We start from the raw sequence: 27,999 nt of genomic DNA, 5'->3' as shown, positions 1-27,999 counted from the left end.
AGGTAATCAACCTTGACTTGTTATTTTTAAGAAGACCAGCCACTAAGATTGGGTACCTAATGAGCTTTCTGCTTTACATAGAGAGCTTCCCTTTGGTATCTGTGACTGACTCTAGAAAGCCCTTAAGCACTCAACAAGTACATGGTTGTTGTACTCTACTGTTTAGTACAAACAGCAAAGAAAAACATGCATGTGTTCAATAGAAGCCACTTATTTTTCAAAGGCTTTTGGTCAGCGGTTGATTGAATCATCGACACAGAACGGACAAGTTGTAACGGCTCCACAACATGTAGATTACAGTCCTCCCCCGACCCATTTCATAGCTAAGGGAACTAAACATGGGAGAAGGTAGCGTGGAGTATAGATAGAAGCTAGTATCCAGTATAAAGCAAGCATACAAGTCAAATGTTTACTGATAATGAATCATGAACACATCCGCACACACACACAAACAAATGTTGTATGCATGTAATTTTACCACTTGCTGGAGATGAAATAAATTTACATAGTAATGAAATATGAACGTGCGTATTTACCTTCTTACATGGAGAGTTAAAGGTTGGCTGGATAGCTGACTGCAAGGCATAGAACATCTTCAGTGTTTCTTAAGTTGATCCATATTCTGATTCTATAGTCATTGTTGCTGAGAATGACATTTTGCACAAAACATAGCACAAACATTGGAGGGAGTATGGTTAGGGCTGTTTCAGAAATCACTGGAAACTCTGTCCTAATCTCAATTTAAAATTCTTCAAAGAATCATTTCATGAAGTCAGCAACTCAAACAGTAGTTTTTGATATTAATTTTTTTAATCCTTGAGAATTTCATACATGTATACATTGAAACCTGGTTATATCTATGCCCCATACGTCCCTCCCCCAGGACCTGCCCCTCTCAATTCAGGTATTCTTTTTGTTGTTGTTGTTGTTTTTGTAAAACATGAAGTCTAACTAGTGCTTCCTTCATGTGCTTAGAGGTAGGAATATCCACTGAATCTTAGAAAATCTACCAGTGACCATACATTTTTATCAAAATGAAATTATCCCTCCCCCGCAGCTACCAGCTGCCAGTAGCTGGCTCACTCTTGTGCAGATCAACACAACCTGTGTGAGCTCGTAGGTGTCATAGCCATGTCATGGCTAGAAGGCAGCATGTCACAGCCCACCTCCCATCATCTTTCTCTGACATTCTTCCTTTTCAGTGGTATTCCCTGAACCTTGGTGGGGAGGGGCAACAAAGTGTCCCATTTTAGGGCTGAGTACCCTGTCTCTAATTCTCGGCCTTTGATCTGTCTACTGATTCTACCCATTGCAAAATCTTATTGTTTACTGAAAGTCTTAGGATTTTTGACTAAACAACCGTCCTCACACATACAAAGCAGGTTCTTTTTTTAAATGTTTCATTTATTATTATTTATTTTTGCATTTTATTTATTCACTTTACATCCCAATCAAAGCTTCTTCTCCTCCCTGTTCTCTTCCCAGCCCCTCCCTCTCACCTCACACCCCTCCTCCCTTTCCTCCCCATCTCCTTTGAAACGGAGAGACCTACCATAGATATCAACCAGAATAACCATGCATACCAAGCCACAGCAAGATTAGGCTGCTTCTGCTTCCCAAGTCTAGACAAGGCTGCCTAGTTAGAAGAAAAGGATTCAAAGGCAAGCAATGAAGTCAGAAACAGCCCCAGTTCCCATTTTAAGAGTCTACATAAAGACCTAGCTGCTCATGTGCTACGTATGTGCAGAGGGCCTAGGTCTGTCCCATACATGCTTTCTGGTTGATGGTTCAGTCTTCCTGAAACCCCGTGGGCCCAGGTTAGTTGACTCTGTAGGTTTTGTGTGGTGTCCTTGATCCCTCTACAAAGCTTATTCTTAACCATAGAGATGCATACCCCAAACAACACCTCAGATTTTTCATAAGGCTTTGTGAAATACTTGTAAATGTTTCCTTTTGCAATGCTTTATATTTGCAGATTCTCCATCAAGAACACTAAAAATGTCTTCTCACTCTCCTTTCTCTTCGACTCCCACAGGACTTAAAACAGGCACCAGCCAGCCCAATGGTCAGATGCCCCAGGCCACGCTTTCTGCTGGTCCTCCTCTCCGAGAGGCCCTGACACAAATTGAAACAACTAAGGTAAATCACAGATCCACTCAAAGCTTGTAGAGTTGGCACCTAAACCCCACCTTCTGAATATGAGCAGCAGGTCCTGGTACCTTTTCTTTAAAAAACCCAAATACAATTCTAACAACTGGGAAGCCACTATACTAAAATTTCATTTAGGAAATGGCTTCATATTTTATCATAAAGCTTCCTAGGCTAGAGGTAGAAGTTAAAATCAGATCTTAATGACACTGCTTTGTGATGTCCTAAGTGTTTGTTAACCATGTTTATTATGACAGAAGGATTTCCTTCATGTTCTCTCAGTGAGCCCTTGAGACTTTCAGGTCGTTGTTGGGTTTTTATAATTATTATTATTATTTAATGAATTAGAGCAATTGAAAATTAGTCAGAAGTCCTATATGAAGTGCCAAGTGAATCCCAAAGCCATATCAGAAGACTCCTAAAAGGCGTCCACTTATAAAATGTACATTTTATGTTTTCTAGTTATTGACTTGAATGCATGCTCAGGGTGATGGGGGAAAAAAACACATTTAAGATAATAACCAAGAGCTAGGGGTGCAGATCAGAGGCACAGCCTGTGCCTGGGATGTGTGAGGGTGTGAAGCCCTGGGTTCCATAGCCAGCACAGACAGGAAGGAAGGAAGGAAGGAAGGAAGGGAGGGAGGGAGGGAGGGAGGGAGGGAGGAAAAAAGAAGGAAGGAAGGAAGGAAGGAAGGAGGGAGGGAGGGAGGAAGGAAGGAAGGAAGGAAGGAAGGAAGGAAGGAAGGAAGGAAGGCAAGCTGCAATATAGTATCCTCCATAACTTTTTATATAAAAGAGATTAATGAAGATTAATTTAAATTCATATAAAACCTGTAGTTGATTGTAATTTAGTTATTAATCCAATTCAGATGACTCTTTAATTTCCACTGAGTGTTTCTTGTAGTTCAGAACAGCTTGGACTAATTGTGGGCCTGTCCTATCCCACATATAACAGTCCATGTGCACAGCTTCAGTAATTTTCTTCATCCACCCCTTCAGCGGTAAAAGTGAATATTGGTATTTACTGAAAGCCTTGTTGTTTTTGAAAGCCATTTCAGACTTTTAAAAGCTGTTCCTCTAATCTCTCCAAGCCTGAGAGTCTCACCATGCAGTGTTCTTTCTGTCATATTTTCATTATTTCTGTAACATTAGTCAAAAAGAAATATTTTTAAGCCAAAGGAATAAAAGAACCCCAGAATAGAAATAATTTCTTTGTGAATGCCAATACCCAAGCTTCCTGATCCAAAAAAAATTAAGAAATGTATCACAAGTTTATGAGTTTTACATGCTAAGTAAATAAATGAAACAAAATTAAAACTCATTAAAAAGTACTTTGTTAGAAAAAAATCTAAATTTAATATTCAGTAGTTCGGGCTGTTAAGCAGAGAAAAAATAAAACAGAAGCTGATAAAATGTAAATTAAAGTAATGATGGTTTTCACCAGAACGTAGTCGTTGAATTCAACTGCCTGAAATTACTGGGGACATAGCATTTATATAAATACACTGTTACTTAATAAACCATTGTTATCACCATTGTCAAGTCCTCTATTGAATGCTGTAGACATTCGAGTCTAGAGAAACTTAAGCCAGGTCAAGTGTTCTGACTCTAGGGCTTATCTCACTATAGCATGAGGCAGATTGTGTTCAGTGCATACACTAGCGCACGCGCACACACACACACACACACACACACACACACACACACACACACACACGATTTTAGACCAGGTGTCCTGCTTCCTGCCACTCCCTTCTGAAACCTTCTAAGGTACGAGGACAAAGCTTATGATTAACTCCTCCTCTGAAGTGCTGTCTGGGAACTGGAACCTTTGTTCTGAGAACAATACTGCATAGAAATTTCATCCACAATCAAGGGAAAGATTGGATGTGCTCTTCAGCAGAAAGAGATCCTTTATGGCTGGATTTGTAAAACAGTTACCTGTCACTCAGAAAGGATTATTTCTCTTACTTTCTTCAGTTGTACATTCTTCATCCTAACCAAGCAGAATATCTAAGCAAAGAGGGTTTTTTTTTTATCATAATATTCTTTATTTATTCTTTGATAATTCACAATTTATCTCAAGCACATCTATCCCTAATGCCCCCATTCCAACTCCTCTCGAATACCCCCTCACTCCCACACTCTCTTCCGTACCAAGTCTATGTTCTCTTTCTTCCTATAACCCATTGAGTCTAATGTTGCCTATATACTCATGGGTGTAGGGCCATCCACTGGGTCACGGTCAACCTGCCAGGGACCACATCCCAAAGAAAACTGACTCTCCTTCCCCAGTTGTCATCAACCACTAGAAGATCCTCAGCTAGGGCTGAGAACTTCTGTACATGTCCCAACTGTGCCTGAATGCTGAGTAACTGGATCTTATGCAGGTCATGGCCTGTCATGTCTAGGACATACTTTCACCCCCAACTTCCCCAACCTCTGGCTCTTACAGTCTTTCTGCCCCTTCTCGCTCCAGGGAACTGAGTCTTGGGGGCAGGGTGTGTTACATAGATGTTCCATCTATGCCTGAGCTCTCCACTGATACTTGTCCTCTGCACCTGGACCAGTGTGAGTCTCTGTAGTAACTGTTGTTCACTGTGCAAAGACTTATCTCTGATGGGGACTGAGCTGCACTAACCTAAAGACATAGAGATACATTTAGAAGACAGTTTAATACTATTTCCATTTAGTAAAAATAATAGGACGTTCACTCCTAGAGTCTGTGAGTTCTTTAGCCAAGTTCTTGGCCAGATTTTAAGCCAAGATATTTTGATGAACATTCTGAAATGCCCCTTGATTACCTCTATGCTACCAAAGGAGTGGCACAAAGGCATAGTGTGAAGGAGCCTAGCGAGCAAAATGGCCAAACGACCAGTACTGGCTTCGACACTTTCCCAGAAGCCAGCCGCAGCCGCAGCTCTACCCGCTTCCCCCTCACATAGAAATCCCCCTTCCCACTACCAGACCCCTCCCAAAAGATGCCGCGGGCGCCAAAGGCCACAAATCCTTACCCTAAGAGCACCCACATCCTGGGAATGACACATCAGTTTGAGAACAGACAAACAAAGAAACAGCGCTGCAGCCTTCTTGCCGCCTGAAGCTGGCACCCCCTCTGATGAATGTTCAAACACTCCCCAACCCAGGTGGCTTATGGCCTTGGGAAGAGCAAAAACCATACATCCTTAGACAGAAATCAATTAAGAGTTCCCAGTTAGCTGGGACCGGTTTGTAAAAACATTAAAGCTTTTTCTTATCCGTGGCTTCCCTCCCCCTATGTAACCTTTTTGTATACATTCCCCTACCCTCCTAGACTGGGGCCGGAACTTGCCGTCCAAACCTGGGTTTGAAATAAAGGCTCTTCTGTATCTTTACAGCGGATGTGGCAATTCTTTGAGATCTCTTAGAGGTCTCTTGGGCATAACAAGTGCACTCACACGCACACACACCTAAAACTGTGTTCCTGCATATGCCCAGGAGGACATTGATAGCTTGCCTTAGGTCAGGAGTAGGGAGTCATACAGAATCATCTGGCTTTCAATTTGAGTTGAGTTAGAATTTATTAATACTTTAGAGAAACATTTAACTTCTGTGTAAGACTTGCTCCTAGGGAGGGCCTGTGCTTGACCTAAAGACAGTCAACACTTCCTAGAGTAAATGTGTTTGAAATGCCCAATTACAGAGTGCTGTCTTAGTGCTCACATCTAACGACAGACATTTGGAATCATCCCTGTGCCTGGAGAAAGGTGAGCTCATGAGCACAGGCAGACTCACTGTAGGAGGGGATGGGGCAATCCCATCAGCAACAATGCCTCATGATGGATGTATTGTCAAGAACTCTAAGAGCTCTCTTGTCACTTTGTTAAAGGTTGAAAAACCAGGCTTGAGTAACCACTCCCCTGGAGCAACCAAGGAGAACCACCGCCCTAAGTCCAGCCTGCCACCACCGCCTCCTCCAGTAAGACGATCTTCTGACACCTGTGGCAGCCCCGCCTTACCACCCAAGGCCAAGGGCCCTGGCAGCTGCACCTTCCCCGCCCCGCCTGAGGACTTCCTGCCACCACCCCCGCCACCACCACCGGAAGAGGACAACAGCGGGCTACTCCCGCCACCCCCACCCCCTGCCTACCTGGAGGAGCCACCGGACTTTGTGCCACCACCGCCTCCGCCTGTAGCTGTTGAAGACTTTGCATTGCCACCCCCGCCACCACCCCCACCCTGTCTCTCCCAGGAGATGACTCCGTTGCCCCCCAAAAAGCCCCCAATGCCCCCCAAGAGGCAAGAGAACCAAGGACTCCCCATGGCAGCAGGGAACAACGAGCAAGATTTTATGTCAGACCTCATGAAAGCATTGCAAAAGAAAAGAGGCAATGTACCCTAGAGACACGTTAGTATCTTCGATGCTCTCTAGCTAGACCCATGTTTTCATACTCTATTGTCGTACATCTTGTTCATTTTAGTAAAATGTTTTCCGCCTGGAAATAATGTAAAATCTCTTCACCATCTTGCATACTATGTTCATAGCACTATTCGGGGTTTCTGACTACATACATCCAAGCAAACACATGCATATCCTGTGTGTTTTCACCTGAATGGTTTTTTATCTTGCAGTCCAGATTCACTGAAATGATATTGTAGGTATGTTTTCGTGTGTTCAGAAGGTCCAAATTTTAAAAATTAAAGTTTGCCTAGAAATAGTGTATACATTTTGTATGGTGTCAACACTACTTTATATTTGACTCTCTAAAAATGTCAAATTCCTATGCCTTCTTAAGTCTTACTCTATTTCCTACTTGGTGTCTGTAACCTTCAGACAAAGCAAAACAGGGAAAAGGAAAAAGAAAAAAAGCAGATGTTCCATTTCTTCTATACTTCTTGGTTGATTCTATCTCTGGCCCTAATACTGCTTATACATGTGGTATATGTAGGTTGGTTGGTTGGTTGGTTGGTTGGTTGGTTCTGAAGGGCTGGAGATGAACCCATGAGTGCCTACCTTGGCAGGTGTGCAACACTGAGCTAAAAACACCTAGCCTACTTTTCACTCTTTTGGTTTTTGGTTTTTTTTTTGTTTTTTGTTTTTTGTTTTTGCTTTTTTTTTTTAAGTTTAAACCATGACCAGGCAGACACGTAGTATTTGTGTGTGATGTATCTGTGTGAGTGCATGTGTGAATACTTTACGGAGAGAGTCCACTCCCTCCTCCTGTATGTGGATCTGAGACTGAGGTCCCCATACTGGCTTAGCAAGTGCTCTTACCCACTGGGCAATCTCACTGGACCAGTCTTTGCTTTTTTAAATAGATGGACAAAGCTATGCAAAACTGGACACTTTGCTTTGCAAATCTCTAGATGCAGTGGTACAAATATCCTTCAGATGAAGTAACTGGAAAAGACAGATCAGAGTGCATCCTATAGCCTGACCATGTCCCTCAGAAATGAGCTGCAGAAGTTTAAGACCCAGTATATTCTGTGATCGGTGAGCCAACTCTGCCTTCTCTAATTGGCTACTTGATGACCTTGTAGAACTTTAAAGTTGGCTTTATGACTCTACTTTTGTTCCATATATATTCCTTTAAAATCTTTAGTTCCCTCAAAGTAGATAGGAGATTTTAAAATATATATATTATCTTTTTAAACTAAAGTTAATTAATCTTAGTTTTTAATATTTGGAAAGAAGTGAGCTCTAAATTAATATTTTAAACAACTTCAATCCTAAAACTAGTGTATCTAATAATTAAAATTAGTAAAGCAAGAATGCAGAAAGATAGGTACCTCAACGAAGGGGGTCTCAAATGTTCTTGAGCAAGAATTTGAGAATGAAGGTAAACAAACACTTTACTTCAAATCTCACCCCACATTCATCAGATCATTCATGTTTAAGTTTTATGGTTTTATAACAGTGTGGTAAACTCACAGTTTTCTGATCTTGGCTGTTATGCAGATCCCTGGAACAATGCAGACAGGCATGATGTCATAGTTTTATTAAAGACTGGTTCAGAGACTTAGAGCTTGGTAGGCCATGATGAATGTGGCCACACAGAGGTCCACATTGCTTAAATCTGATATAGATCAATGAAGCTAGTACAAAGAGCTCAAACTGAATAATCTTTTATAAGGACTGTAATCTGGATTCACAAATGTGGATCAAAATAAGCACCCGGAAGCAGGTGTGGTGGTGCATGCTTGTAATCAAGTCGGAAAGCCAGTCTTGGCTGTGTAGCAAGAACCTGTCTCAAAATAAAAACAAAGCAATAAATAAAACTACTGCCATGACTGCAGATCAGGAGTGTTTGTATAACCTAGAATTCTGGTCACCTGGAATCTAGACTGTCACTTAGTTTATCTGAGAGCATACAGACTGAGGTAGAGATTCGTAGTCAAAGCTACAGAAGGAAATACAGGTTCCTGCTTGACAGCCTTGCAGTCTCGAGGATGAAGGCAATCAGGAAATGATCCAGCCCATGCTGTGAATTAAGATTCTGACTTTACATTAACACAATCACCTAGTACAACTGAATGCAAACTAAAAGCTCATCTCTGTGATTCACAGCAGTCTCAAGAAGCCTGGGTTAAGCATGCATCTAAGCACCCAGATCCCAAAACAGGTTCTGGGAAATCCTTGGCTCTCCCCTCTTTTCCTACCTTGGCCATGGATTATCTACTTGCTTCACTGTATCTACAAACTGCAACTTTCTATCAACTGTCTAAAGTTTTTCCCTAACTGGAAAGACCTTCTGAAGAAAGACAACAGCAGCCAGAGGGAGTGAAGAATTGTTCGTTATTAAGTTATGTGTAACCAGAGCATGGGGTGCTAGGAACTCAACACTGTGAACCAGGAGAGGGAACGGACCAGGACCTGAGTCTCTTGGGGATAGAAGAGGAAGAGATAGTTGTAATGAGCTTCATAAGAGACCCCAAAAGCTTGCAGGCTCCACATGGTTAGTTCACATCCTATCTCCTAAATTCTACTTGTACCAGACTTTTTCTTTATACAACAAAGTGTTGTGGTCCAGCCTCGACACAGGATGGGAGTTCTCAACTGGAAACAGGGATGTCTGGAAGGTACATAATAAATAGACACAGACTATTTTTCAGGTACAAACTAACAGGCAATTTCTCAAGGCTTAAATTTGTTCTCTCTTCTCTCTCTGTCCCTGTCTCTTTCTCTCTCTCTCTCTCTCTCTCTCTCTCTCTCTCTCTCTCTCTCTCTCTCTCTTCTCCATTCTCTTTCTCACTCACTCACTTGCAGCTTAAGGCTGCACACACTCTGTATTCTCTTGTGCACTCTGCTTTTCTCCTGTGCATCTCTCTTTCATTCACACACACACACACACACACACACACACACATCTTACACACACCACATGCATTCTCACTAACACACACACTCTCCATACACACCTCACATTCTCTCCTCACTCACTTTTCACATTCTCTCTTTCTCACTCTACACTCACCCCATGCACACCTCGTGTACACCTCACTTGCTCTCCACTTGCTCTTCCCATGCTCACAGAATTCACCAGAGCAGAAGAAATAGGAGGAAAGTCAGATCTAATAAAAATAACTATGCACACCAAGGCTGACTGGTTTTTTTTGAGGCAAGGTCTCTCTATGCAGCCTTGACTGTCCTGGAACTCACTGTGTAGAGCAGGCAGGCCTAGAACTCACAGAGACCCACCTGCTTCTGCCTCCCAAGGGCTGATAATAAATGTATCTGGCTCAAATGCTGTATTTTAATTTGCAGCTGGCCTATTACACAGGTATTGGTCCTGATGCCATCATTATATAAGATTACAGATTTTATAAGTCAAAATTAGTACCACTGTCTTAATCTCTTCTTTTAAAACTTTTCCACATCCAAACATTTGTGCAGCACTAATTGGATTCAGCGACTCTTAGCAGAAAGAAAAAAGTCTGGAAAAAAACAAAAACAAAAAAACAAAAAGATAAAACAAAAAGATGTGCTTTTTGCAAGTATGAAATTATCAAAGAATAAGTGGAAGATATTTTATTTTAAAATTCCCAACAAGGAAGGAAGAGGGGCTCCTGACATTTCAACCCTAGCCAAGTTGTTAATGGCAGTTGAAGTTAATGGCAGTTGAAAGAGACAGGGTCATTTTTCCTTGAGGGTTGATGGCCACTGCCAGGCTGCCCATGTGGATGAGCCAACACCTGTGTGCAAACAGATGGTACTAACTGGATTCAGTGGGTTATTTTAAAACAAGAGAGGTGTATGCTGTTGGAGGGAGGATCTGTCTATGCCCTATTGTATACATGTATAAAATTTTCAAAGACTAAAAAGATAAAATAAGGCATATGTTGCTTAGAACAAGACTAGTAAAAATTGGATAAATTAATTTTCAAAGGCAGTAATAAGAACCAAAGATATAGCATGTTCTGCAGCCCCAGAACAGTCACTAGCTGTGGGATGCCAGCACTGTGGGGCCCTGGCCCTTGTTCATTGTTTTAAGGTGTTGGAGGGGTGCTGGATATGTCTGCATGTCATACCACTGTGGGAAGCCTTTTCCTTCTTTCAGTTGTGTTTTTGGGGTTCTTGTGGGTAGTGCCTGGCATATCTGTATGTCATAGGAAAATGTCTGAAGGAATTGATACAAAGGCATTATGACTGAAAACTTTGCAGAATGGAACATGAACTTACTTCTCCACTCATAATTATTTATCACATCATGCTTTTATAATTTAAAACTTTTGAGTAGCTCTAGAAAGTTCTAAACATAATATGTACTCCTCCATGTAACAGTACAGACAATTTGGTCATATTTGTGATTATAATTCTGATATTCAGAACAATTTTAAACGTTAAAAAGATTCTTCTCTACTTCATGCTTAAAACAAATTCACAAAGAATTCATAAGAACATTAAGAAGATCGTCTGCAGGATTTCCTGTTGTTCAGTTTTTTGAGTTAATCTCAATGTGGAACCTCAGCTACCCTTGACCTTACAGGGTCAAGACTTGAGAGCTCATAATCTAGGTGTGTGCCACCATACCCAGGAAGCATTTCTTTAAATACACAAAAGTTAAGTCTTTTATTTAGACAAATTAACTTTTCCTTCTCATAAGAAGAGTGAAATCTGGAAAACTTACCACAGGCAAAACCATGTGGTTTTAAAGCAGTAGGTTATGCCATATCAGAGACTACACCTAATTAAAAAAAATGACACTTTTTTTTAATTAGAAAATTGTCAGATTTTTTAACAGTATAAACTTTAGGGTTCTCATATGCGTAGTGTAACTTTTAAGAATAGCTGAATAATTCAAAAGTGAGTAAAGCATAGCTAAGTAGTTAAGCTACCTTAACTGCTGCCTGCCCTTCCAGAGAACTCAAGTTCAGTTCCCAGCATCCACATCAAGTGGCTTATAACCACTTGGAACTCCAGCACCAGGAGACCTAATGCCCTCTCCTGACATCTGTGGGCACAGAGGACCAAAAGATGATTAAAGAAGCATAAATAAATATATGTAAGAAAAAAAGGGAAAAGGGAAACGTTCAACCTAAAACAAAAAATGAAAGGCTCGGGTATACTTTTATAATGGACATTCTTCATCTCCAACTAAAGAAGTGAAAGAGATAGAATTCACGGGAGAGTCAAAGCAAAGCGAGTTCTTCATCTCTTTCGTTTTTGTAAGGGTTAAATGGAAAAGAAAGGTTTATGAAAATCAAAACCTTTCCTCAAGACTAGAACAAAGTCTGCTTCCCTGTCCTGTGTTGTATTTACCATTAAACTACTTCTACATAAAAATCTACATCCCTAACATGTTATCAAAGACTTACCTCTCAATGTAGTGGTTCATTTCTGGGTGATTCTTCCCTGAAATCAGTGAGACTACCTTGAAGCTCTGTTTGTCGGAACTCCAAGGTGGTGCATAAGGGCCTGACACAGTCATCCTCACAAGGAGGAATGGAGTGCAGCTCCACCATTCCATCACCATTTCTACAGGAAATACAAGTTTAAAGATTTCCATTTGTGGACCAAAAAGATGGGTCGGATGCAAGTAAAGGCTCTTGCTGCCAAACCAAGAATGGGAGTTTGATGCCCAGGTCCCACATGGCAGAAGGAGAGAACCAACTCTCCCCAGTCGTCCTCTGACTGCCACAGGCACACTGTGCACACATGTGCACATAATAAAGTGCATGAGTAAGATGCAGAAATGTGTAAGACTTTATTTGTAACTGAAGCTACATTAAGTATCATTTAGAATATAAAGATATTACCACATTATACCCAGATTGAGCTCATGCTTTCTTTCACTCTATCTTCAAAAAATATTTACCTATTAGAGGGTTCAAGTTGATGTATAAAGAAAAGCTATTATAAGAAAAAACATGTGGCACCTGTTCACATAAATTCCAAGAAGGTGGACTCTTCCATCCCTAAGCTGATCTGCTGATATCCCAAACTAAAGCAGAAAAAGGAAAGTTATGTTGACTGGTTTTACTTTTAGAGCTTTGATAACACTTTTATACCTGAAGTTATTTTGCCAAAATTGAGATTCTATTATATTTATTAGATATTTATTATTAGTTAGAACTGTAACAATAATGAATAATGATGAAAATAAATTCAATCAATAAAACAGACATGCAATTCAATTTTTAAAGGGCAGGCATGCATTACACCATGCCTGGCTTTCTTTCCAATTGCCATGGCTTGAATTACTTTGCTTCTTAGCCTACAGGACTTTGAAGAAGCACGGAATAAGCTAACCCAATAAAATAGAGCCTGGTGTAATGATTATTGCAATAGCTGACAGAAGCACTTTGTACATACTCCCTAGTTTAATACTTACACCAACCCGATTAAACTTTACTGCTAGTCCTAACACACAGTCCCAGCCAGCATTGTCAACACAGCCTCCAAAACAAACAGGGCCTTACAGAGGAGTCACAGTAAATAAATAAATAAATAAATAAATAAATAAATCCAACAATCAAACTATTTGGAGATTCTCCCTTGTCTCTAGTTCAGATACCACATCTTAAACTTACCAAGGCCTTGCTTCATTTCTACAATTACTGTAGTGAGAATTTTTGGTTTCTTTAAAGACCCAGTTCCGCCAGGCAGTGGTGGTGCACACCTTTAGTCCCAGCACTTGGGAGGCAGAGGCAAGTTCGAGGCCAGCCTGGTCTATAGAGTGAGTTCCAGGACAGACAGGGCTACACAGAGAAACCCTGTCTCAAGAAAAAAAAAATACCCAGTTCCATTATGTGAGTATGTTTTTGTTTTAATGCCAGGTGTGTGATATGAATCTGCTTAAGTTTGTCCATAGCCAATAACTATGATTGTTTCATGCTCTAGCAGGGCGTGGGGACTCTTGAGAACCCCTCATTCAGGTCTGTGGGGGCTGCTCCCTCTGCTGCTGATTCCTCTGCTGCATTTGCTATTGCTAGACTTGCTGTTTTGCTGGAGATATTCTGACAAGGGAGATTGGGCTTGCCCCAAGGAACCCAATGTCCTTAATCTGCAGGAAGTAGTCTAAAGAGGTCTGCACCCCCTTTCCCCTCTAACCTTTCTTCTTTCCTGCCTAGTGTTGTGGGGTTGGAAGGGATTGGGGTGAAATAGAAGTTAGAAGGGTAGTAGATATAGAATTGAATATAATAACCTAAAAAAGCATGTCAACAATGTTCCTCAACAGCTTACTGACTGCCACATTGGCCACTACCCACCAGCCCAGTGAATCCTGATTTTGCTTCATTTCCACCAAGGATCGTCTCAGAGAACTCCTTTATTTACTGGTGTATGTATATGAATGTATACACTTTATTTGGGGTGAACCAGGGATTACATACCTTTTGGGTGAAGAAATACCCAGGAAGAAAAGCTCATTGGCTGAAGGCTCAAGGCTATCTACACACCTCATAAGCATGAAGAAGAACCCCAGGTATCATGCTATGTGACTGAGTGTCCATGGTCCTCTCAGTGGAGTTTCTATCTGTTCTAGAGCACGTAAAGAGACAGTTAGGTAATGGCTCCACTCCTGCTGTCAAATCTCTGAGATTCCTGGGGTTTGAGCTTGTTCAGCCTTACCAGTTCCTATGCCTGTCTGGTAGCATGGTCCCACATGTCCTACAGTATTATACCTTTCTATAATTAGTTATGATATTTGGGGGAAATCGTTTTAGTTGTTTTAAAATCTTGAATTTGGTTAGAATGTACAGTAAAATAAGATTTGTCTGTAAATATTCTGTAAAGAAGTAAAAAACTAAAGTTCCATTTTTTATCAAATTTTCTTCTCTCATTTATTATATCCTGACCCTATTTTCCCCTTCATCCCCCAAGCCTCACTCCCCACCACCACCACCTACCACTCCCCAGCATACCTCCTCCCTCCCCCAGATCCATCCCCTCCTCCTCTCCTCCAAGAAGAGCAGGCCTCCTATGGACATCAACCAAAGAGAGCATAACAAGCTACAGTAAGACCAGGCACATACCATCACTTCAAGTCTGAACAAGGCCACCCAGTAGTGGGGAAAGGATCCCACAAGTAGCCAAAAGAGTCAGGGACAGCCCTGCTCCCAGTGTTAGGGTTCCCACAAGAACACCGAGCTACTCAGCCATAACCTATATGCAGAGGACCTAGGTCAGATGCCTACAGGCTCTCTGATCGCCTCAAGTTCCCATGAGTCCCAGTAAGTTGATTCTGGGGAACATGTTCTCCTGGTGTGTTCCTGAACTCTTCTGGTTCCTCCAATCCTTCCTGCCCCCTCCTCCACAGGGATTCCACCTGATGTGGGATTCCGTATCTGTTTCCATCAGTTGCAAGACAAAGTCTCTCTTGTCTCTTTGATGATGATTCTGCTAGGCTCCTGTCCCAGCATACTTTATAGGCAAGGACAATCTGTAGGTCAAAGGTTTGGAGACTGTGTTGGAGTCCCAACTCCCACTTGAGGCCTTGCCTGGTTAAAGAAGATGGACAGTTCAGGCCCTAAGCCCCTCATTACTAGGAGTCTTTTTGCTAGGTAGGGTTACTCTCATAGATACCATAGAGTTTCCATTGACTAGGTTTCCACCTAAATCATGAAATACCCCCAATTCCAGACTTTTCTCCCAGTATTTTCTCCTTCCTTCCCTCTCCCATCTGATCCCAGCTGTTCCTGGCCTCACCCACCCTGATCCTTCGAAATCTATTTGCCCTTCCCTGGGAAGTCCTTGAGTTACCTTTTAAGCATTCCTTGTTGCTTAGACTATGTCTATAGACTGTAGCATGACTGTCTTTTACTTTGCAACTAATATCCATTTATAAGTGAGTACATACCATGCTTGTTGTTCTGGGTCTGGGTTACCTCACTCAAAATGATTTTTCTTTCTAGTTCCATCCATTAACTAGCAAATTTCATGATGTCAGTGTTTATAACAGCTAAATATGCCAGGAGAACATGGCCCACACAATCAACTGACCAGAACTCATAGGAACTTATAGAGACCAAAGAGCCTGTAGGCTCTAACCCAGGTCCATTGTGTAAATGTGTCACATTTTATTCATCCATTCTTTGGTTGAGAGACATCTGGGTTGTTTCCAGTTTCTGGCTATTATGAATAAAGCTGCTATGAACATAGTCATTAAGCAAATGTCCTTGTGATAAGAAGAAACATTCTTTGAGAATATGCCCACTGTTGGGAAACCCTTCTACTTAAGATCAATATCTACTATGTCCAGACAGCTCCTCTGAGCTTGGTGCAAGATGGAGGACTCCCTTTCCCAGTAGAGCTTCCCCTTCTCTACCTTATCTGGGGAGTCTCAACCTCTCAATGTTACATAAGCCTTGGCAATGTCACATAACCCTTTGCCTACTTGTGGGACCCTTTTCCTCCTACTGTGTTGCCTTGTGCAGCCTTGAAGTGATGGCATGTACCTGGTTTTATTGTAGCTTGGCAACCCACACTGTACCTAAGCAATGTCACATATCCTTGGCAAAATTACAGGTTCAATTTCCTGGAATTTCTCTCCATGCAAATGAGGTGTTCCCAGAACCTTAAACCTTAGCCGATGAAACTTCATCCTAAGAAAAACCCCTTCCTATTTTCCAAGGTTTATATAGTCCTTGTTCATTCATTCTGAATAAAATGTATGTACATAAGCTGTTTTATTGAATGTCTAAAAGAGCTGTAACACTGAGATCATCATAGGAGACCACTTCCCTCCTGCACTCACTGCCAGACCAGGATCCCACTGACACACCTGTTCCAGACTTTGCTTCATCCTTTCCCACCCAGTGTGTTTGAAGGTCCAGACACCCCAAGGGAAGACAGGGACCTTGGAACTTGGCTCTGTTCCATCTTTCCCCAACTGGTGTGCAGTGGTGCCTGGACACCACAGGAGAGGAAATGAGAAACAGAATCACAGCACAGGAGTGGTATAGCTGGGTCTTGAGGCAGATAGATTTCCAATTTTCTGAGAAACCACCCTATTGATTTACAAAGTGGCTGTACAAGTTTTCACTCCCACCAGCAGTGAAGGAGTGTTCCGTTGCTCTAAGTCCTTGCCAGCATGAGTTGTCACTTGTGATTTTCATATTAGCCATTCTGACAGGTGTGAGATGGAGTCTCAAAGTCTTTTTGATTTGCATTTTCCTAATGGCTAAGGATGTTGAACATTTTTAAGGGTTTCTTAGATATTTGAGAATTCTGTTTAGATCTGTACCTCATTTTTAATTGGATTATTTAGTTCATTGATGCCTAGTTTCTTGAGTTGTTTATATATTTTGGATATTAGCCCTCAGTCAGATGTGGAGTTAGTAAAGATCTTCTCCTATTCTGTAGGCTGATGTTTTGTCCTATCGATGGTGTGTGTCCTTTGTTTTACAGAAGCTTTTCAGTTTCATCAGGTCCTATTTATTAATTGTTGATCTTAGTGCCTGAACTATTGCTCCTCTGATCAGGAAGTTGTCTCCTGTGCCAATGCATTCAAGATTATTCCCTACTTTCTCTTCTATCATGTTTAGTGTATCTGGTTTTATGTTGAGGTCTTTGATCCACTTGGACATGAGTTTTGTGCAGGGTGATAGATAAGGATCTATTTGCATTCTTCTACATGCAGACCACCAGTTAGACCAGTACCATTATTGAAGACGCTTTCTTTTTTCCATCGTATATTTCTGGCTTCTTTATCAAAAACAAGGTGTCCATAAGTGTGTGGATTTACTTCTGGGTCTTCAATTTGATTCCATTGGGATCAACTATTTGTTTTTATGTCAACACCACGCAATTTTTATTACTACAGCTCTGTAGTACCAGGATGGTGATAGCTCCAGAAGTTCTTTTATTGTGTAGAATTGTTTTAGCTATACTGTTTTTTGTTTGTTTGTTTGTTTGTTCGTTTTTGTTTTTCCATATGAAGTTGGGTATTGTTCTTTCAAGGTCTGGAAACAATTCTGTTGGAATTTTGATGAGGATTGTGTTAAATCTGTAGATTGTTTTTGGTAGAATGGTCATTTTTACTACTAGTGATCCTATGGATCCATTAGCATGGGAGATCTTTCCATCTTCTGATTTCTTTTTCTATTGTTAAGAGAATTTATTATTGTTATTTTAGCTATTGTTAAGAGTGCTGTTTCCCTAATCTCTTTGTCAGCCTTTTTATCATTTATACATAGGAGGGCTACTGGGTTTTTTGTTTTGTTTTTATTTTTAGTTAATTTTTTTTATTCAGCCACTTCATTCAAGGTATTTATCAGCTGTAAGAGTTTCATGGTAGAATTCGGAGTATCAATTATCTATATACTATCATATCATCTGCAAACAGTGATACCTTGACTTCTTCCATTCCATCTGTATCCCCTCAAAGTTCTCTTAATTGTCTTATTGTTCTAGCTAAAACTTCAGGTACTATATTGAATAGACATGGAGAGAGTGGACAGCTTTGTTTTGTCCCTGATTTTAGTAGAATTGCTTTGGGTTTCTCTCCATTTAATTTGATGTTGGCTAACAGCTTCTTGTATGATGCCTTTGTTATGTTTAGGTATGTGCCTTGTATCCCTTCACGTCTCCAAGACTTTTATCATGAAGGGGTGTTGGATCTTTTCAAAGACCTTTTCAGCATCTAATGAGAAGATCATGTGTGTTTCAGTTTGTTTATATGGTGGATTACATTGATGACTATTTTTTGTTGAACCATCCCTAAATTATGGTAGATGATCTTTTGGTGTATTCTTGGATTCAGTTTGCATTTTGTTGAGTATTTTTGTGTCAATATGCATGAAAGAAATTGGTCTATAACTCTCTTTGTTGAATATTTGTGTAGTCTGTGTATCATGGCAACTGGCCTTATAAAATGAATTTGGCAATGTACCTTCTGTTTCTATTTTGTGGAATAATTTGAAACATATTGCCATTGGTCTTCTTTGGAAATCTGGTAAAATTCTTTGCTAAAATCATCTGACCCTGGGCTTTTTCTTGTTGGGATACTTTTAATGACTGCTTCTATTTCCTTGGGGGTTATAGGGTTATTTAAATAGTTTACTTGATCTTGATTTAACTTTGGTAAGTAGTATCTATCAAGAAAATCATTCATTTTGTTTAGATTTTCCAATTTTGTGGCTTGCAGACTTTTTAAGTATGACCTAATTTAAAAAAAAATTTCTTCAATGTCTGTTGTTATGGCCCTCTTTTCATTTCTGATTTTATTAATTTGAATATTATCTCTTGGCCTTTTATATATTTTAGATAAGAATTTGTCCCAAGTTTGATTATTTCCTGCCATCTACTCATCTTGGGTGTATTTGCTACTTTTTATTATAGATTTTTCAGGTGAGTTGTTAAGTTGCTGGTATGAGGTATCAGTAATTTCTTTATGAAGGTACTTAGTGCCATAAACTTTCCTCTTAGCACTGCTTCATTGTGTCCCATAAGTTTGGGTATGCTGTCCCTTCATTTTCATTGAATTCTAGGAAGTCTTTAATTTCTTTACTTCTCCCTTGACTCAGTGGTTGTTTAGTAGAATGCTGTTCAGTTTCCATGAGTTTGAAAGCTTTCTGTTGTTGATGTCCAGTATTTATCCATGGTGGTCTGACAGGATGCAGGCTTTTTGTTTGTTTGGGTTTTTTCCTTCAATTTACTTGTATCTGTTGAGACTTGCTTTGTGACAAAGTATGTGGTTAATTTTTGAGAATGTTCACTGAGGGGCGGAGAAGAAGGTATAATCTTTCGTGTTTGGGTGAAATATTTTGTAGATATCTGTTAGGTCCATTTGGGTCATAAAGACTGTTAGCCTCATTATTTCTCTGTTTAGTTTTTTTCTGGATGACCTGTCCTTTGGTGAGAAGTGGGTATTGACGTCTCACACTATTAATGTATGAGGTTTTTTTTTTTTTTTTTTTTTTTTTTTTTTTTTTTTTTTGGTTTTTCAAGACAGGGTTTCTCTGTGTAGCCCTGACTGTCCTGGAGCTCATTCTGTAGACCAGGCTGGCCTTGAACTCAGAAATCTGCCTGCCTCTGCCTCTCAAGTGCTGAGATTAAAGGCATGTGCCACCATGGCCCGGCAATATATGAGGTTCAATATGTGATTTAGGCTTTAGTAATATTTCTCTTATAAATGTAGGTGATAAAGCCAAGAAAAAAGCCAGGTTCAGAACTAAGTGTTTTAGTTAGGAGAGATGACAGAGGTTCTTGTTAGCCAACAAAATGATGGGCTGGGTATTAGGACTATCTTATACCTCACTGGCACAAATTGGTATAATTATGCTCTAATTATATTTTGAGAGAAAAGTTTTATTTTAACAGGAAGGGTGATATGTAGGAGGAGCTAAAGTGAGAGGAAGAGAAGAAGTAAGGAGAGGAGGAGAAGAAGGAGAGGAGACACTAGGTGATGAGAGAGAGAAAGAGAGAAAAAGAGGGCGGGTGGCGGGGGGGGGACATGGAGGCAGATGTTCACGAGTCTCCACCAGTCAAAGATAGTTGATATATCTAGGTTGGGTATTGGGTTACACTTCTGATTGAGCATTACCAAACTTACAAAGCCTTTGATTAGCATTTTTTAAAAAATTGTATATAAGCAAAAAGGAAAAGGGGGCATGGGATAGGGGTTTTCTAGGGATGGGAATTGGGGAAAGGGGATGGCATCTGAAATGTAAATTTTAATCCAATAAAAAAAAAAACAAATGTAGGTGCTCTTGCATTTGGGACATAGATGTTAAAAACTCAAATGTCATCTTGCTAGGTTTTTCCTTTGAGTATGAAATGTCCTTCTCCATCTCTTTTGATTCATTTTGGTTTGAAGTCTACTTTGTTAGATATTAGAATAATTACACCAGCTTGCTTCTTGGGTCCATTTGCTTGGAAAATCTTTTTCCAACTCTTTACTCTGAGGTAATGTCTATCATTTTTTTAAATGATATTTTTATTTATCTTACATATGAATACACAGTTGCTGTCCTCAGACACACCAGAAGAGGGCATCAGATCCCATTACAGATGGTTGTGAGCCACCATGTGGTTGCTGGGAATTGAACTCAGGACCTCTGGAAGAGCAGTCAGTACTCTTAACCACTGAACCATTTCTCCAGCCCGGTAATGTCTATCATCGATTTTGAGTTGTGTTTATCTTGTATACAGCAGAAGAATGGATTCTATTTCCATTCTGTTAGCCTGTGTCTTTTTATTGGGGAACTGAGTCCACTGATATTGAGAGATAGTAATATCCAATGATTGTTAATTCCTGTTATTTTCTTGTAGAAGTAGTTGTTGTTGATGCTGCTGCTGCTGGTAGAGGTGATGGTGGTGGTGCTGTGTGTGTGTGTGTGTGTGTGTGTGTGTGTGTGTGTGTCCTTTCTTTGTGTGGTGTGAGCTTATTTATTGCCTGTATTTTCATGGGCGTAGCTAACCTATGGGGTTGGAGTTTTCCTTCTAGTACTTTCTGTAGGGCTAGGTTTATGAATAGACAGTGCTTAAATTTGACTTTTTCATGAAATATCTTGTTTTCATCATCTGTGGTAATCGAAAATGATTTCGCTGGTTATAGTAGCCGGAGCTGGGATCTATGGTCTTAAATCTGCAGCACATCCATATCCATTGAGAAGTCAGGTGTAATTCCAATAGGTCTGCCTTTATATGTTACTTGGCCTTTTTCCCTTGCAGCTTTTAATATTCTTTCTTTGTTTGGTGTTTTGATAATTTTGTGGCATGGGGACTTTATTTTCTGGTCTACTCTATTTTGTGTAAGCTTCTTGTACCTTTATAGGCATGTCCTTCTTTAGGTTAGGAAAATTTTCTTCTATGATTTTGTAAAATATATTTTCTGGGTTTTTGAACTGGGATTCTTCTCCTTCTATTTTTATTATTCTTAGGTTTGGTCTTTTCATAGTGGCCCAGATTTTCTGGAAGTTTTGTGTTAGGAATATTTTAGATTAAACATTTTCTTTGACTGATGAATCTATTTCTTCTATTGTATCTTCAATCCCTGAGATTCTTTCTTCTATCTCTTGTATTCAGTTGGTGATGCTTGCATCTGTAATTCCTGTTTGCTTCCCTGGATTTTCCACTTCCAGAATTCCCTCAGTTTGTGCTTTCTTTATTGTTTCTCTCTCCACTTTCAGGTCTTGAACAGTTTCTTTCACCTATTGTTTGTTTGTTTGTTCACCCTCCCCACTTGACTCTCTTGACATTTTTTTTCAATGGTGAAAAAAGGTGTATGTTTAGAATTAGCCAGCTGGACTCAGTTTAGATGATCACAACCTTGTTGGCAAAATCTAGAGCATCATAATCAGAAGCCAAGTGAACATACACCTTTTTCTCCCTGTCAGGCCTTATCAGGGTATTGACTTTGGCCACATCAAGTTTCTTCACAGCTGGTTCTGGTGCTTGTTGGCCTTGACATCCACAATAAACACAAACATGTTGTTCTCTATCTTCTTCACGGCTGACTTGGTGGTCAGGGGGAATTTGATGATAGCACAGTGGTCAAGCTTGTTTCTCCTGGGTGGACTCTTCTGAGAGTATTTGGACTGTCTCCAGAGCTCCAGGGTCTTGGGCCAACTGAAAGTGAGTAGCTAGCTTAAAAACTGCCTCTGAAGAGACAAACTGTTCCATATCACTTACACATTAAAGCAGGCATAATGGAGGCCTATTTCCCACTTAGTCGGTGGAGTGGGAGCTATGACAGGAGGATTAAAATTTCAAAGCCTGCCTGGGCTACAGAGTACATTCAGGACCAAGAATAGCTTTTAGAGAGACCTTTTCGAAGGGGGTGGGGACAGGGGATAGGGATATGGCTCAGTGGTAGTGCAATTGTCTAGCATGAGTCTGAAGGTTGAAGGCTTTGAACAGTAAATACACACACACACACACACACACACACACATTGCAAACTGTCTTAGTCAAGATTACTATAGATATGAAGAAACACCGTGACCAAGAATAACTTGGGGAGGAAAGGGTTTATTTGTCTTACACTTCCATATCATTGTTCATCATGGAAATCAGGACAAGAACTCAAACAGGGAAAGAACCTGGAGGCTGGAACTGAGGCCATGAAAGAGTACTGCTTTTTTTTTTTTTTTTTTTTTTTTTTTTGAGATAGGGTTTCTCTGTGTAGCCCTGGCTCCCCTGGAACTCACTCTGCAGACCAGGCTGGCCTCGAACTCAGAAATCTGCCTGCCTCTGCCTCCCAAGTGCTGGGATTAAAGGCGTGCACCTCCATTGCCCGGAGAAGGAGTGCTGCTTACTGGCTTGCTCTTCATGGCTTGCTCAGCCTACTTTCTTATAGAACCCAGGATTACCAACCCAGGGATGGAATCACTCACAATGGGCTGTTAATTAATTAACAATCGCTAATTAAGAAAATACCATACAGGTTTAGACGACAGCCTGCTCTTATAAAGGCCTTTTCTTTTCTGTTTTTGTAGTTGTTGTTTGTTTTTTGTTTGTTTGTTTTCTTTTTTCCCCAAGACAGGCTTTCTCTGTGTAACCTTGGCTGTTGGCTGTCCTGGAACTAGCTCTGTAGACTAGGCTGGTCTCTAACTCACAGAGATCTGCCTGCCTCTGCCTCCTGAGTGCTGGGATTAAATGTGTATGCCACCACCACCCTGTGAAAGCATTTACTTAACTGAGGTTCTTTTCTAACAGATGACCTTAGTTTATATCAAGTTGACATGAAGCTATCCAACACACACACACACCTGCAAGACTGTATACATGCAAACAACCATATTTCTAGATATAGATTATACTCTCCAAAATGTCACCAAAATTACATAATAAAAATTATAGTCTAAGTAAAATCCTTATAGGGTGTTTTTTGAAGAGGACATAGAGTGATGTAGAGAGATAAAGCAGAGAGTAGACTAGAAGGAACAAACAGAGCAGGGGAGTAAGAGGGCGGGGGGGGGGGAGATGGGGAAGATACAACCTCCACTAAAGAACTTTTGAAACACTAGATTGGAACCTATAGAAACTGTAGAAGCTTCCTAAAGTATATACATATTTGATGGGAATTTAAATGGAGTTAACATACAATGGGGAGACAATACCCCAACTGGATATCAATGTCACCAAGTAACACCTCCAGAGCCAGGAATGGGTTACATCTTGTGGAGTCACTGGGCAAAGGGTTAGCATAGATAGCATAGACATTTTCCCCCCAATCCCCACCCCCAACAAAAAGTATCACAGCCTATTGCCAAGGCTATTGGTTATTCTTTATAACCTGATGGAAAGGCCCTATTGCTGAAGAAACAACATACTTATGGTGACCTGCCTGCAAGATCTACTGGTGCACGGATAGCAAACTGTTATGTGAGTAACAACTTTTTTTTAAGGTGGACTCCATGAGCTGAAACTCATATTGAACGCTGCTAACCAGACTAATCCATGAGCCTAGAAGAAAAATCTACTACTGTTATTCTGCCAAAGAACACAGCAACAAAATGACTTCTAATGACATACTACTATACCCATAGATCAGAGCCTTGCTGGAGTCCTTATGATAGAAATTCACTCTTGTAGTAGATAGCAAAGAGATTCACAACTGGACAATGTGCAAAGCACGAGAGAAAGACATTAGAGCGCTCAGTGTTGAGTGGGATGGTCATTAAATCCCTTTCCTCAAGACCAACGGACCTATGCAGAAAAGGAGGTACAAAAATAATAACAGCCGAGGCGGTGGGGGACTCCAAGGACACAGCATCTTCCAGACACAAGGGGACTGATATGCATATGAACTAACAGAGACTGTGTCAGCATGCTCAAGACCTGCACAAGTTCAAACCAAACAAAACCTCAGCACTGAGAAGGGAAAGTGGATATAAAGTCCCATCCCTGACCAAGAAGCAGCTATTTGTAATTGATACCTAGTGGCCTGCTTGGGGGTCTTTTTTTCTGTTTTTTTTTTTAGAGTTTTGGGGTCTTTTTGTTTGTTTTTGTTTGTCTTTTGAGAGATAGAACATGAGGTTGGGTTAGTAGGGAGATGGGGGGATCTGAGAGAAGTTGTGGTAGGGAAAAGAATATGATAAAAAATATATTATTAAACAAAACGTTTTTAACAAAATTTTAAATAGAAGTGTCAAAAGAAAGAAACTTTTAAAAAAGCTTAAAAAAATAAAAGACAACTCTTCCTCTTTCTGAAAGGAAACATCCATGTTATGACTATGCTTCAAAAATTTAAAAAAGGGGTGCTTTGGAAAGCAGCTTGGTAGTTAAGAGCACTTAGTTCTCTTACACAGGACTTGAGTCTGGTTACTAGCGCCCACAATCTGCCTGTAACTCCACATCTAGGAGCTCTTGGGCACCTGCACTCATGTGCACACACTAACACATATGCATACATACATACATACAGAGAGAGAGAGAGAGAGAGAGAGAGAGAGAGAGAGAGAGAGAGAGAGAGAGAGAGAGAGAGAGAGAATATTAAAAGAGCAGTTTATGTTGTAAGTAATACAGGGTAAAAGTAACCGTGCACGTCTACAGTGCAAGCACTAGGGAAGCTAAAACAGGGGTTCCAAGTTCCAGGCCAGCCTGACCTTGTCTCAAGAAAGCAAAAAAGTGAACCTAATTTATACCTTAAAAAGTGAAAGTTAAAGTGAAACAAATACCTCATTTATCTAAAAATGTTTTCTATTTCTGATAATAAATACTTTTATTGTAAAAATAATATGAATGAAGAATAAGCAAGTGAAACTATGTATCATTAAAATACATCATTCTAACATTTTAATGTATTTCATATCATTCCATTATGTGTAGATTCACATGGATATACATCAGAATGACATCAGTAGCCAGGCATTAGCATTTTTAGGTAGGGTGGTGTTGATAATTCATTGATCTTTTATCTAATAACATTTGAATGTTTCATGGAGTACCTGAACCAAGACATATGTGTAATGGTACATGGTAGCATGTTTATAATTTTCCCTTGACTATCAGACCTACCAAGGATATTTCAATGAAATCATCAATATGACAAAATGTCTAGAAGCCTAGCCAACCCTCCAAAACTATGACAGTTTTGAAAATGCTTTCATTACAAACTATACCCATTCTTACCTGTCAGGACTGGTTGTTTCATTTGCACAAGTGCAGTGACAAAGATCAAAGTTGTTTCTAGTGTTAGCATTTCTTCTAGGCTCTACCCAACAGTTACCAAGCAACAGCCATATACAAGCTAGGCTTGCTATAGTAGAACTGTTCAATCAGTCTCTCTGTCTGTCTCTCTGTCTCTCTCCCATCCTCCCTCCCTCCTTCCCTCCTTCCCTCCCTTCCTCCTTCCCTCTTTATTCTTCTGGCCTCTTTCTCTCTCCCTGTCCCTCCCCCACCCAGTGTTCCCTGCCAGCCTCTTCCCTTTTCTCTCCTCTCTCTGTCCTTCTCTGTCCCCTCTCTTTCCCTGCCTCAACTCCCTTCTCAACCCCCCTTCTCATGCCCTAAAATAAACTTCATTTTATACTAAACCTGTCATATGGCTGTTACCTGGGAGTTGGGGGGAGGCAGGGAGCGGGATGCTAAGGCAGCCCCTCTTGCCGCATCATACCATATTTCACAAAAACATCATCTAGATTGTGCGCAAGACCCCAAATATTAGGAGTGTATTAGAAACAATGCAAGGGAGACTGAAGAAACTAACCGTGTCCTCCAAATATTGGCTCTTAGGAAAACACAAATACATCAGCTGCAAATTTGAGAATCATGTTTCCTCTTGTTCTGCATCACACTTGCATTAAAAAATGTTGGGCCTAAAGCTGAACACATTATTTTCATATTTTATATTAGGTTCCTGTATCGTAGACCCCAGTTCAGTTCACAGCACCCATATCCAACTGCTCCCAAACACCTACTCCAGGATCTCAGATACCCTCTCCTGGCTAGCCTAGATGAGTCAAAAGAATCATCTGTGAATTATGTGTGTCTTCTTAGGAGTCAGAGTTTAGCTACACAACCGTGTTGGAAGCCTTAAATGACTTCACCTATATTTCCTAGTTAATCTTGTATTTCAGATATTACAGCTTTTTGTGTTTTTGTTGGTGCTGACGATCTAACCCTGGACCTTGACCATACTAGGAAAGTGCTTTTTTATTTATACCACAACCCACTACAACTTCTTTTTAAAAGCCAGGGCTTTTGTTTTAATCTGGATAATTTCTATATTAAAAAATGTCCAGCCGAATTCTGGATTGCTATCCTTCTCCCTGTTTCCCTACCTGCAAAGAAAGATGGTCAATAACAATATACCACAGGTCATAGCATTGTCAAAAGAACATGAAAGTATTTATTGCTACACGTATCTAGGCAAAACCTACCGGTTGGATTATTTCATTCACTCATTCATTAATTAATTTGTGAGATTATTGTGCATGCTAGGAAAACACCCAACCACTCAGTCAGAACCCTAAACAGCAAACGGTTTTTTCTTTGATAGTTTCATACATGTGTAATCTCGTTTTAATATAGAAACCTAATATGAAATTAATGTGCTCAGCCTTATTGTTAACTTCCTTTAAGTGTGTTACAAAACAAGAAAAAATGTGATTCAGAACATTACAGCTGGTTTATTTCTTCCTAAGAGGGGACTGGGATGAGGGGAGGCGGTGATATGATCGGGATGTAAAGTGAATGAATGAATGAATAAATACATAAATAGGAAAAGAACGTCAAGATAGGAACACAGTTTGTTCAGTCTCTCCGGTGCTTGCATTGCCTCTCATGCCTCCCCCTAAGATTGTGGCAGAATGATTATGAGCATGTATAATCATTCTATTAAAGTGTTATAAAAATGCTGTTTCAACATCGGAATAAATCTGACATGCATCAGGCAAACCGAACAAACGAAACAACGACAATGAAAACACTTTCTTGCCCATGTGTATCCTGAGCTGCACTGTATGCATTAGCAGATAAGAGTTGGAAATGGGATCGCAGGTCGGTAATCTCAGCAGCAAGAGGCTGAGGCAGGATAGTGAATTTGAACCCAATCTGGTCTACACAAAGCCAATCTGGTCTACACGGCTAGATCACCTAAAGAAAAAAAAAAAATTTTTTTTAAATTTTGTGTCGTTCGTTACACCCAAGAGATGGTTTCCCATGTCCAGATAATGAACAAAACTGTCAAACTATGCATGTATACTTCTCTAAGGCTTTCAGAGACAGAGTCCAAACGCTGAGAGACGAGGTCAACTTAGCTTCTGTTTCACAATAACACTCAGCGTAGACTAATTAGAGAAAGTTGGCACTTCCGAGACGGAGTGCAAAAGCCGCCCACTCGGAGCTTGGCATTGCGGAAAACATGGCCTCAGGGTTACCAAGCACCGGAACCAGATTCCTGCACGCTTTGTCGCGCGTAGGACAACAGTTCGGACGCACAATTCTGGTTAAACGCGGACGCGGCTACCAGCCGAAGCCAGTGGCTC

General features: G+C 40.4%; 1 protein-coding gene and 1 long non-coding RNA gene across 5 annotated transcripts in view; one reads left to right on the top strand and one right to left on the bottom strand.

Annotated features, from left to right (window-relative positions):
• Positions 1 to 6,850, top strand: part of Apbb1ip (amyloid beta precursor protein binding family B member 1 interacting protein) — an 88,802-nt gene extending 81,952 nt beyond the window's left edge. For all 3 annotated transcript variants that reach the window (XM_076939660.1, XM_034509694.2, XM_076939661.1), the window contains 2 exons: positions 2,036 to 2,139; positions 6,017 to 6,850. In XM_076939660.1, coding sequence (XP_076795775.1) covers positions 2,036 to 2,139; positions 6,017 to 6,529 — 617 coding nt within the window. In that variant the 3' untranslated portion in view covers positions 6,530 to 6,850. The remainder of the gene's footprint in view (positions 1 to 2,035; positions 2,140 to 6,016) is intronic.
• Positions 4 to 27,972, bottom strand: LOC143443386 (uncharacterized). Of its 2 annotated transcripts, XR_013112339.1 has the most exons (4): positions 25,646 to 27,972; positions 11,944 to 12,103; positions 9,969 to 10,062; positions 4 to 643 (listed from the first exon to the last, which is right to left on the bottom strand). It is a non-coding gene; the product is annotated as an uncharacterized LOC143443386 (long non-coding RNA). The 2 variants fall into 2 exon arrangements; XR_013112338.1 differs by lacking the exon at positions 4 to 643 and having other exon boundaries at positions 6,965 to 10,062.
• Positions 27,973 to 27,999: the final 27 nt, after the last annotated feature.

This window comes from Arvicanthis niloticus, chromosome 8 (assembly GCF_011762505.2).
Source record: "Arvicanthis niloticus isolate mArvNil1 chromosome 8, mArvNil1.pat.X, whole genome shotgun sequence".
NCBI classification, from domain to species: Eukaryota; Metazoa; Chordata; class Mammalia; order Rodentia; family Muridae; genus Arvicanthis; species Arvicanthis niloticus.
The sequence above is the reverse complement of the archived record's forward strand: the minus strand, read 5'-3'. Positions and strand labels throughout refer to the sequence as shown.